At 41.3% G+C, this 13231-nt stretch overlaps 1 protein-coding gene across 1 annotated transcript in view; it reads left to right on the forward strand.

The window, feature by feature from the left end:
- LOC134533956 (vitellogenin-like) overlaps window positions 1-13231 on the forward strand; it is a 47185-nt gene that overhangs the window by 24125 nt on the left and 9829 nt on the right. Inside the window, exons 14-20 of the mRNA XM_063371797.1 lie at window positions 1554-1758; window positions 2059-2341; window positions 3921-4101; window positions 5488-5868; window positions 8582-8730; window positions 10555-10695; window positions 12122-12298. Coding sequence (XP_063227867.1) covers window positions 1554-1758; window positions 2059-2341; window positions 3921-4101; window positions 5488-5868; window positions 8582-8730; window positions 10555-10695; window positions 12122-12298 — 1517 coding nt within the window. The remainder of the gene's footprint in view (window positions 1-1553; window positions 1759-2058; window positions 2342-3920; window positions 4102-5487; window positions 5869-8581; window positions 8731-10554; window positions 10696-12121; window positions 12299-13231) is intronic.

Here is a 13231-nt window from a genome sequence, read left to right on the forward strand (position 1 = left end):
TCTGTGTGCCAACTTTCATGGCGATAGGTTAAATGGTTTCAGAGTTTAACAATGTCATACCAACCAACTTATAATTTTATGTGTGTGTGTGTGTATATATATACTATATAGTATATATATACTATATATACTATATATAGTATATATATACTATATACTAAATATAGTATATATACTACATATATAGTATATATACTATATATATATATATAGAGAGAGAGAGAGAGAGAGAGCGGGGGACTGATTGTAATGAACTTTCACTGCATTGCAGAAGGCATCATCTAAGAAATCACTTCAGCGATACAAGTTGGTGAGGCTCTATATATACTAACCACCGTATAGCTCTTAGGTTGATTTCTCAACCTTGATGATGCCAACTGCAATGCAGAAAGCTACGTCTGTACACTTTGATGCGGTTCAAACTCAAAAGCCAAGTAAATTTATTGGAAAATATCCGCAAAAGCCTGCAAAATATTATTCATTTTAGATGTGTAACATCTTAGCTTTAAGTATATGGCATTTGGTAGGAGTAATTTCATGAATGGAATGGAAGTTGTATGGAACAGAAAGATGTAACCATGGTGCTGCCATCTGTGGTGGATCTCTTGTAGCATTGCAGTATACAAGCCTTTTCCACTAATAAAATTGTTACTAAGAATGGGTTAGATTGCCAGTATATTTTATTCTGAATTTATAATTATTTAATAATCATGTTTCTTCTGTCATTCTATCAACTTTGTTTTGCTACTTATATTTACCTAATATTATGTGTAATGAGTTTTTTTTATTATTTATTTAAATTTGAATATTGTATTATAATTATATATTACGTTTTTATTAGAATGCAGATGTTGCATAATGATTCTAGAACAAGGGACTGTGTCTGGGGTGATGTGTAGAAAGAGAGAGGCATAAGAGACCTGTAAGTGCAAGTGAGAAAGAAACGGTGATTCCCCAGTAAGAGAGAGACTGTAACGATATCTCGTCACTGCGTGGGAACTGGAGGAGAACTACTCTCCCACGGTGTTGGAGAGAGAAGGAGAAAGTGAATCCCCTGTTTCTATGTGTGGAAATGGTTTTCAGTGTATATGTTCTGTGTTCTGTTTGGCTTGTAATTGTTAGTGTGAATGAAGAGTGTATGTGATTGGTCGGTGAGGTCATGTGACTGCCCTTCCTGCGTGGAGGAACCAGTGCCATGATTTCACCTGTTGCCTGTCGATCGCCGCACCAGGAGGGCGCGTTCGATGGCTTCTCAAAAAATATGTAGTTTTGAAAGTGATTGGATTCGTCAGTGCAATATTCTATTTTGAAAAATAAAACAAAAACTACAATTGGCGCGTAACATTTTATTTTTGTGTATCACGAACCGTTATAGTCTCTGCAATATTTTAAAGAATTCTACGCTAAATTTTGTGACTGAGTATCATATTATAAGTGCGTTTGTAACATGAGAACACATGAATTTACTCATTTCCAAGGTTAGATTTTACACATCTCTGGCGAGTACTGAAAGACTCGCTCATGTTTTTTTTTTTTTTTTCTTTGTGCTGCAGCCGGTGGTAACCTGGCATCGCAGATGAAGCAGGGCAAGGACTTCCACTTCCAAAAGGTGGACATGCGGATGTTCATGATCGAGACGGCCACCGAGATGGGCTTCCCGGTGTCTTTCAAGCTCAGTGTGCCGACCGCCTCCAGGCTGTCTGGACGAGCCATGCTCTCCGAGGACAGCACGCACGTGGCCTTCGACGTCTCCGCCTTGTGAGAGTGCCTGTTATGTCGTTCGGAGATCTGGCATGTTCCAAATGGCAGAAATGTTTTGAAGGAACAGTAACACACACAGTATTGATTGCCAAAGAAGTTTCACTTCCATCATGTGTACTGAATTACCTCCACTCTTTTTTTTTTTTTTTAAATTTTGGTACTACTCATTTAACAATTCCACCCATACATTTCTGGTTTTCCACCCCTCCCCGTAAATCAAGGCTAAGCCTGCCAACGCTTGTAAACCGTTTGCCCGAGAGACGTAAAACAGAATGAGTGGTTGTCGTGTGTGCTCAGCCACGCGCGCCACCTGCTCGGCGAGCTGATGGTGTATACGGCCTGGGACCGGCAGCTCCACGTGGCTGGCTCGCACGGCTGCAGCATCGCGGCGCCCCCGGAGCTGCGCGTCAACGCCCGCTTCGACCCCGCCGCCAGCCTGCTGCAGCTGGAGGTGAAGCAGCCGGGCGGGGGTGGGGCCTCCTTCCACCACCGCGCCGCGCCCTACCTGGCGCAGCGCGACGCGAGCGACAACAGCCTGACGGGCCGGGTGAAGATGGTGCGCGCCGACCGCCCCAAGAAGGTTCGAGTCACTGCTTGGTTTCTAACCATCATCAGACGTGGCAAAACACCATTTCCACAATGTTTAGGGAAGAACAATTTGTTGATGGCAAGAAGAAAAAAAAAAAGAAAAAGCTTCACATACATAACAGCATGTAATCTCAAAATTCCTAACTCCATGATTAAGAGACTTCAGAATCATATTAACACCTAGCCACCTTGCTCATGATGAGCGGGGTCTCAGGGAGCTGTGTGGTAGTTCACGTTGAGACTCTGGGCTCTCGTGCGCAACGTAGCCACGTGGCTGCAAGGCGGTAGGTGGAGGCACAGACGTAAATTCTCCAGGGTGTGAGCCCCCCCAGGATGCTCTACTAATGATGATGGAATTAAACAGATGGTTCACAGGGGCGGATCCAGGATTGACTTCTGCTTGGGGCACTGGTACTATGGATCTAGTAAAATACCTGTTTGTTACTTCAGAAGTCGTATTATCCAGTGCATATTTTACCCTTCGGAGGGGGGGGGGGGGTGGCACGTGCCCCTATACCCCCCTTCTAAATCCGCCACTGGTGGTTTGAGCGAGATACAGTTTTATTATACTAGAGCACTCATTTGGATGCTACTCTTGGACATGGCCTGTCCTGGTTATAGAGCAGATGCCCATTACTTAATATACTGGATTGCGATCAAAGCTGATGTAACACGTTGTGAAATCATTGACCCGTGGAACAATCATGGTGCCAAATAGCAATGAGTTATACCAATCTCTTCCTGATTATCACAACTCCTGTCAAATGCAATTTTCGTTACACACAATTTCCTTTGCCACTTTTCCTTACCCTGTGATGACACCATCATTCAACTTACTCCACCAGCTGTAAAGATTCCGTCGGTAATTTTTGTCTGTGCCTTTTTGTGGATGTAAAATTTAATGATAATGTAACGAACTAAAACTTACTCATTTCCTCGAGACCTGCAATCACCCTTAATGCACATCCCTCTTCTGCCGTATGAATCTGAAAAGTGACTATTTCACTTCAAACTTCACGCTCTCCTGCCAAGTTTCTAAGGGTCCCTCCTGTTCTGAGTGAACCTTAAAGACATTGCATTTTTAATCTTACACCTATATTGCGAACCTTACAGACTCATGACCAAAGGTGACCATTGAGACCACGTAACAGCTAACACTCGCTTAAATACCCGTCTGTCACACGTACCAGAATTTTTCAGCCCCACATCTTACCCAAATGTCATAACCAGGGTTTCGCCTACCTGAGTAGGTCCCCATAACGTCAGCGACACCCAGGCGCCACAAGAGCCACATACGCCACAGCGATGCTTCAGTACCATCAGCATGGCCGCTCCACACACATAGCTCTCCTAAAATCATAGGAATTTGTTGCACCAGCACAGCAGGCGATCAACACTGGCCTTGTGCCCCAATCACAGTGTCACGCCACCTCGGTAACAAGCAAATTCGTGTGTTCTCATGTTGCAAATACATTTATAATAAACTCAGACCCAAAAAATGAATATAAAATTCAATTAAAACAACTAAAAACATTTCTTCACCCTCAGCAGCGCACTTTGTCCCGGCGCAGGTGGACTACCGCGACAAGAAGCTGAGCCTGAGCTTCGAGAGCGACGACCCCCGGGGCTTCGTTGAGCTGTGCGAGAACTCCATGTCGGTGCTGGGCTTCCCGATGTTCCCGGACCTGCGCGCAAGCTCCATGCACCTGCAGCTGGCCGAACTTCCGCCCGTCGTCGCCACCTTTGGGCTGGGTGAGTGTGGGGTGCCCCTCCTCGTTCTCCTCTTCCTCCCTATCCATCCTCCGGGGGGGGGGGGGGGGGGGGGCGGTGATTACAGGCACTCTTCGGGAACCTGTGCGGTCCACTTGCACAGTCATGACTCAAGGCAAATAAGGTATTCTTCTACTTGATTAAACTGCAGATATTTTGCTTGTATTTCACATGTAGTGTGGGCCAAAAGTCTTGTGAGCTGGGGCTCCAAAGTTTGATGGAAAAAAAGTTGCTCAGAATGAACCGGCAGAACCAAAAAGTAGGGCAGAGCCCTGCGGAACATAATAGTGTCGTCTCGGCACAACCCAATTACATATTAACTGACTTGAAAATATCAATCACCCTTGTAACATTGATGCGTTTATCTACTTATCGCTCGCTAAGCATTACACATTAAACATATTTTGAACAGCTAAATCTCTCCAAGGAGATTTTTCAACTTCCGTCCTGCTGATATGTATTCCCTTCTCCTACTTTCCTTTCAATTTATGGTGTATCGGAGAAGGTGACACTTGTTAACAAATGCAATTTAAAAGTAAAAATATTCTGTAGAATATAACATTGGTAGAACATTTTACAAAAAAATTTCTTGTAAACATTTTTTAATTCGTTAGAATGGCACCTACCAGACTAATATTTTGTAAATTTAGGAAAAGAAGATGGGGTAGGAAAACTTGCATAAGCTTTCATTCACTGTGCATTGAACACTTAAACCAGACAATATTCAAACTGTATTTGTGACAATGGTTGCTTCTAATTACGATATGGTTTTTCGTAATTTTTAAAGAATCATTTCATTAAGTAGATTATTACAAACTATTTGTACATAATTACAGTCATAATTGAATTGAATGTTATATATTGTTTGCAATAGCAATAAGTAAATCAGATGAAACAATTTTGCCATTGTAATCAATTTCTTTGCATGACAAAGCAGTGAAATTTTTGGCAAAAGCATACTTCCTTCTATTCAAAACATTAATTTTTTATTTTTATTCATGACTTATCACAAAAGTATATACTCAGTATAGATATGTATTTCTCCTAAGAAGTAGACTAAAAAAAAATTTCATTAGTCTTTGTAATTTCATGACCATTCTTTTAAACAGATTTTATGGTGAACTATCATAATCTAAAGCATGTATACATAAATATTTTACAAAATACTGATAAACTTTCCAAAAATTACAAATTAATGAACATGCCCATGTACATGCATATGAAGTTTCTGGTGAACTTGGTCTGTAGATTTCTGCATTCTCAAGACGAAGAGAGAAGCATGATGTTTGGGACAGCTGATGTCTACCCACGGTGAGGAAATGTCGTCAAGTGGGGAATGACTGATGACGTGTATTATCTTCGCAACAGGTACAGCGACGGCGAATAAAGGAGAGATCTCCATCTGGAGGGCCCCACTGCAAGGCCGGCAGTGGCCGAAGGATATCCTGGGCGGCGATAGCGGCCCAGAGATGGCAACGTCGGACGTGAGCGATGGCGAGGAGGGTCCCTGGGAGACTACAACGCCGCCGGCACAGACGGAGGGGCAGGAGGGCTCGTCCCAGAGCACAGGCAAGCTCCGCAGCTGGGACGAGGTCGCGGCTGACAGCTCCGAGGAGTGGGAGGAGTGCTACGAGGAGGATGGAGAGCCGGAGCAGAGACCTTCCTTCAACGCCAAGAGCCTGCTTCCGCACGGGCCGGCCGTCAACGGCACCAGCTACCTACTGCGAGAGACGCTCAAGGACTTGTACTGTAAGTGGGGGGTGACGAACGGACAAATAAATTAGAGTTTAACGCTTCGTCGATATCAGGGTCATTAGAGACGAAGAGGGAAGGGATAGATGATACTCTATCCTTGAGGTTTATTTGACAACCAGGTTTAGACTCCATATTCCTTCAAATACGTTCTTGAGGGGTGGGCAACTATTCATTGGCTACCGCCTGTGTAGGAAGTTATCCCCACCTCCGATTCAAACTAAACTAATGCTAACCACTGGCTCCAGTACTTCTAAGACATGTCGAAATAACTGTGGTTTAATCAAACCAGAGGAATCGTACTGTGGCCGGCAGTTATCTTGGCGTGTCTCAGCGCGGGGGTGCGGGGACAGCGGGACCGGAGAAAGAAGAGGGGGTAAGCAGGCGACACGCAGCCGAGAGCCGTGTAGTAGCTGTTAGGAAAATATCGCCCCTCAGTGTATACCCGAAAATGGAAGGCGAATGTGGCATCTCGCACAGGCGCGGTAAAGTGATACATAGCGGTGAGCGGGAAATAATAAAAACCGTGATGCAGTTTATTGATGAAGAAGCGAAAAATAAATGTCTGCTCGAGCCTTTACAGAGACAGACGGCAAGAGCAGCGAAGTACACGGGTGTGAGTGAACGGTCCATAGTCAGGATTCGTAAAGTCAGCAAAGAACAACCACATGACCCACAGACTACACCAGGAAAAAAACAGATATTTAAGTATTTAATAAACAATGGAAACATATCTTTACTGCGTTACTGTTACGTAGTGTAGAGTGGAGTAAAATATTTGGGCAGTTAGGGTGTGTGTGAGTTGGGCGGCTATTAACAAGTAAGGGTCTTGATAGCCTATTGTGGAGAAATGATGAGTATGAAGCGTTGACGAAATGACAGAACGGGGAAAACGGGAGTACCTAGAGAAAGTAATAAGAATAGTAATATTAGTAATTAATTTTAACTTAATTTTGTTTTTCGTCACCTAATACAATCAATTATCATGGAAAGAGAACTTCACACTTACATTAAACAAATCATATAATATATATGATGTTTTGAAGGTTATAATATGCATTCTAAAGTGGAAGTACAATGCAAATTGTATTTACATTTATAATAAATAATCGATTATAGGTGCATTAAAATATAAAGCCACACATACACAAGCATTTTTTAAATGCCATTAACGTTGGTAGTCAGGTGTTTCCTAAACGACTGACATGAAGTTAAAGCAGCAAATATAACATAACAAGCTCCATGTTTACTTAAATGTACATCCAGCGCTAAATGGAACGTTTTAGGTACGGAAACCGGAGAACGATAAGGGCTAGACTGGCTCCTGCGTCATCAACTGTGAGATAGCTTTCGCGCGGAGAGCTACAATTGCGTAATGTTTTGGTCGTTTCCTTTTTCTTGTAAGACTTTTGTTTTAATTAACTTTGAGAACACAATGAATTGAGAAGCATAGTTTTAAATTTATTTTAAATACTAAGTGACCTAGTTTTCCAAAATAAATCGTGTCTGGTTTTCGCTAGTTACCGAGATAACATTTCAATTAATTTTGGTTAGCATAATGATTAGCAGACACCGTAAGTATATTTAATGGGACAAAGTAAAACGTTACAGGTTTAGATAATAGTTTGTTACTTTTTCTGACAGATGAGTACAAATATTCGGGCAGAACCACTGCAATTTACACAATGTTACACTTATGTAATACAAGTACAATTCATAGGATTTCTCACTTTTGGTTTGGTAACCCAGTGCTCTTAGCCAAAAGGCCTTACCGCCCTGGGGCCCCCACGGACGTGGATACAGACTTACGTAGTGTAGGAAGTCACGCGCCGAATGTTTTCTGTTCTGCTAGTACAACCTGGCCGCTGACCTTGACAATAGGGTTTCGCTTTCTCTTCGCCCTCCCCTCCCCGCCAGACAGGACTAGGGAGCTCAGACGCCAAGATAACTGCCGGGCATAGTACACATGTTTCGGCAACCTGGTGGTAAAATAAGTATTCTAACTTGAAATGTTAGGGTCTCTAGAGTTTATGGGAACGATTATTGAAATTCCATTACAGAAGAACGGCTATAAACTCACCAGTTCACCATAACATCCATCGTAACATGACCAAGTTTACCACTTGAGACAAATCTTTTTTGCGACCTCATTGGGTCCTTGGGACCATTGTAGCCCTTGTAGCCAGTAGCTAGCCGATGAGCATGATCTGCATAAGAAGAGTTTATTTTCAAAATGGATAGAGAACATCTTCGGAAACTTAAACCCTTAAGGTTTAACATAGCTTAGAAGAGGTTAGTCAGGCTTGGTCTTGAATACGTAGTGGAAATGCTTTAAGAATATTACTATTTTTATTTTTGGACTGTGGCAGAAAGCAATGTTTCTCATGTGCAATCTGTAAGTTTTCTACAGTGCTGCAAGTGTAGCACCTAATATACACCATGAGCCTGTGTTTCTTTTGTCCATGGTGAAGCAAAGGATTTACCATACATTTAATTTTAGGATTATAGGCTATAAATAAAATGACTTATTGTGAACTACTGGTTAAAAATAAATTTCTAAATATTCATGTACGTCTGAAGTCATTAAGTTTCTTACATAGTTTCCTTAAAAACTTCTTAATTGTTATTAATATTAAAGCATAAAGGTATGAAATATGTAGATGACATCAGTGACTAAATGTTGGCGTTTTGCATATTCTTACTTGTTCAGATGGTCGTGCTTTTGTCGTGAGCGCGAACATCAGTGTGAACTCACCAGCTTCCCGCATCTACTCTGCATTCCTGGTCCAGGCTTCAAGGCCACTCGGTCTGGAGCACAGGCTGGGACTCTTTGTTAAAGAAGTGACTTCTGACTGGCAGGTAAACGAACAGCAATCTGCGTGCTTCTCGATTTTATTACAAACGTGAGTTATGTAATGTGTGTGGTTTGACTTCCAACATTTGCTTGAATACGTTTAGAGTTAAGTTTTTCTGTACTGAGTAAGCAAATGAGATGATGCTCGGACATTCAGATCAAATATTGTTCCTTTAGAAAAACACAAGTCAAATCTTATGCTGCAAAACTTTACATATTTGTTTTTGAAGCTCCTAATTTTGTGTAATCTTATATTAAATTTGTGTTGGTAAGTTACACAGATAATTCATTAAGCCCGCTGAAAGATTGGAAATGATTTACATATGGAAGTTGTGTTATGAATCAAGTAGACTTGGTTTCACAGGAAATATTCCGTCGGTAATTTCTATCTGTGCCTTTTTGTGGATGTAAAATTTAATGATAATGTAATGGACTAAAACTTACTCATTTCCTCGAGACCTGCAATCACCCTTAATGCACATCCCTCTTCTGTCGTATGAATCTGAAAAGTGACTATTTCACATCAAACTTCACGCTCTCCTGCCAAGATTCTAAGGGTCCCTCGTGTTCTGAGTGAACCTTAAAGACGTTGCATTTTTAATCTTACACCTATATTGCGAACCTTACAGACTCATGACCAAAGGAGGCCATAGCCCGCCCATTGAGCCCACGCAACAGCTAACACTCGCTTAAATACCCTCTGTCACACGTACCAGAATTTTTCAGCCCCACACCTTACCCAAATGTCATAACCAGGGTTTCGCCTACCTGAGTAGGTCCCCATTACATCAGCGACACCCAGGTGCCACAAGAGCCACATACGCCACAGCGAGGCTTCAGTACCATCAGCATGGCCGCTCCACATACATAGCTCTCCTAAAACCATAGGAATTTGTTGCACCAGCACAGCAGGCGAACAACACTGGCCTTGTGCCCCTATCACAGTGTCACTCCACCTCAGTAACAAGCAAATTCGTGTGTTCTCATGTTGCAAATACACTTATAATAAACTCAGACCCAAAAAATGAATATAAAATTCAATTAAAATAATGCAGAAATATACGCAAATTATGTTATCAACTACAATTCTGGATGTGAATCACAAGTATCTCTGCACCCGCAGCTCGAATACATCATCTACTGAATCATTTGATTTGCAAATTGAAATTTTAAACTACCTATGTAATTAAATTGCTTCAGTAAAAGTGATAAAGACTTAATGTTAAATCGCAGCCTTGGACCTAATTTTTGTCAAGGAATATTATTAAAATACTGCCCATCTTGTTAAAATTTACTTGACAGTTAATTCTATAGATTTTCTCTTTGTCTTTTTGAACTTCGGTTCATGCCATCTGCCGCAGATGGTAGCACCGTGTTGTTCAAATTCCCGTTACATGCAACTTCTGTTCCATTCATTAAATTACTCCTGACAAATGTCGTATACCGAGAGCTAAGATGTTACACTCCAAAAATACAACAGGGGTAGTCTGTTAAAGAAAATACTTCAAATTACTGTCAGTGGGATACCTGAAATTCTAACTATTTACTTTAATTCTCATATGGTATCGACTGAAGATGTTATGCATATAATGGGAGGAGAGGAGTCAGCATTTCATTCTTTTAAGTTCAACATTCTATTCACTGGAAATTCAGCTTTGTGAGAGGTTCTGGGTGTTTATTTTTTCAAATGTTATGTTAGTACCCAATGAAAATTTCTTGTAAGTTTTTATGCCAGTGTAGAAAATGTTTTTGAGTTATAAAACTTATGCTACGTTTATTGAAATGTTTTATTTATTCACTAGATCCTATCAACCATCTACTTGTTTCAGATGACGCTAGGATACCAGGCTCGAAACCCTCTGATGCCGATCTTCAACATCGACGAGAAAATCCTCAGCAACCTTTCTTCTGTGGTTTATTCAGATTTGGAACTGGTGGTCCACGACACAAAGTATACCATCTCTTTCTCGGTTAGTTAATATCACAATCTTTTCTTATTAAAAATTTTAGAACATAATACTAATACGATAGACTCTTAGCTCTACCAGAAATCTTTCTGTTTTGATTGCATCCATTATTTCTACATTAAGGTTGCCAAAGAATTTGCAAATATTCAGTACAAAATCTTTTACTAAAAGAGTGTTCAATATTTTTGAAAGAAGCTGTATCACAGAGAAAAAATATTTAAGAAAATTTAAGAATGCAAGAATAATTATAAGTTTAACTTTTTATATGACTTTTTTGAGATAATAACTGAACATCAAGAATCATTTTTAGTTTTTAAATTGGACCCACAACATTTAAAATTGTATGTAGAGTATGCATGCAGTACACTATAATTTTTATTATTATGCCATAACATTTATTGATTGCTGATTAAGGGGTTTCAGTCTTCTGCAACTTGGTATTTCTATTTAGTCTTTAATTTCTAATCTGAGTTATTTATAAATTTTTTTTTTATCAACGACACACATAAAAAATATCTTCCCCAGCTTTCAAACCTCGTTACCACTGGCCGTCTGTAACCGCCGGGAAGGCCTGCAGTTAATTATCATTGCGATGTACCCATGTAAATCCCAGAGTTTTGTTACCTGATAAATAAAGTGCTTCATACTGAACTGTTGCCAAATGCAAAGGCATCTTATACACTTGAAAGTGAAATATCCTTTAAAGTGAGGTACTCTGCAATGAGGTTCCACCATAACTACACCAAGTCAGCGGTGTCCAAAGCTAGTTACGCCGTGTCTAGCAAAAAAAAATGGTATGTGCTGCAGTGCAAGCTGGTGGGCCCTTATTCCCCTTTAGCTTACATTTCTGAAGAAAATTCTTAATGATAGTAAACTAGCTGCCACTGTGCCACTGCGCTTTTACAGTTATTAAACCATCATCCGTAAAAATGCTAACAGCTAAGCGAATGTGTTAAAGTCAAACTCATTGAAATTTCCACTGGAACCTGTTACATTAGAAGTTAAAACAACCAGGTTGGATCATGCTTCTTAACTTGAGCTTCAGCTAACTTGAATCTTTCGTCATCACACAGCTGGAAACCTTAAAAATGTATTACATTCACGTTTTATTTAATTTATTTGGTGCAGGCCTTTGAAAGGATATTTTTACTACCGTCATTACGTTTTACATTGGGGCTTTCTGCTTGGTGGGAAAGTAAGCCTATTTTCAATTCTAATATATATGTACTATCAGCTCAAGAACTTAATGTGGGTTAGGAAAAGTTTTATCAGCGAAAGAGCTAACGATTATTTTAACAAGTGTTGTTTCAAATATGCACACTATGCATGAATGAAAGGAACTTCCAGTATCATGTTGTTCACAAAAAGTAATGTTGAAAAGTTTGCATACGTTGATGACCAGCGGTTGGTTGTTGGTTTTGTCTCCTAGGGCGAGGCAGATCACAGGACGGGGACGCCCGTGTCCCTTTCGAATTCGTGGAGACAGGAGGGTTGCCACCCAGAGGAATGCAACGAAGGACCTGCGTTCAACAAGAAGTGCAGGAAAATTCTGCACAAATCCACCACCTACGACTTCTTCAGCGGTACTCTGGTTTACAACGAAGAGGTGAGCTGGCTCCCCACGTTAACTTCAGAGTAGATTGCCCTAAAAGTATTTTGTGGCTAGTTTTGCTAACACATCATGCTTGAGGCTTGGATTCCCTACAGCACAGATATCCACTGCCACGGCCGTTTTCTGCTTGCGGCCGATCAGCTTTCACTACGTCAGTGGCATAGAATAACGGACATTTTCAAAGACAAAAAGTGGAACTAATATGAATGTGTATTTAATTGTGCAGCAATGCTTTGTAGTTGATAAATCCTAGCTTTACAAACAAAACTGTGAAATAAAATTGTAGAGTTTAAGTAAACAACTGTATCTATAAATTTAGGGCGTACCGGTGTTAAGTTTTGAATTAGTGGTGGAAATAGTGGGCGCCACCACGTGAGTGGGCACGTGGACCCGGCTAGAGGCTCTTACTCAGGGCGTTACGTGGCCCGTGTGAGGCGAGATATTAGCCCTCCTGATCTCGAATTCAACACCTGTTCTAACTGAGCCCGCTCTCAGCGTCGGGCATGCTTCTACCTAACCACAGTGGGCTCTTAGGTCGTCCAACACGCCGCTGACTGGGTTAAGGACCCACGTGGCCCCCCCGAACACAAAGACATGTGACTCAATTAAGTTGTTTTTATTGATCCGTTCCGTCCAGTAGCGGATCCAGAGGGGGGGCTAAGGGGTTCAAGCCCCCTCCAAAAGCATCTGGGTCCACTATTGTTTTAGTGTTTGCTTTGATAAAGCCTAGCCTCAGCTGGGTCAAGTCCCTCCCAAACAAAAATCCTGGATCCGCCACTCGTTCCGTCCTCCTACAATCCTCCCGTTACACAGTTAAAACGCCCGAGGCAGGAATCGGTATAAGTTGAGGAGGCGGACCACACACGTGGCCGCCTCAAGCTTTTACGTTAAACGAAGGTGGTGAAAAACTCCTGAGAGTATAAAAAT

This window comes from Bacillus rossius, chromosome 7, assembly GCF_032445375.1.
Source record: "Bacillus rossius redtenbacheri isolate Brsri chromosome 7, Brsri_v3, whole genome shotgun sequence".
In the NCBI taxonomy this organism is placed as follows: domain Eukaryota; kingdom Metazoa; phylum Arthropoda; class Insecta; order Phasmatodea; family Bacillidae; genus Bacillus; species Bacillus rossius.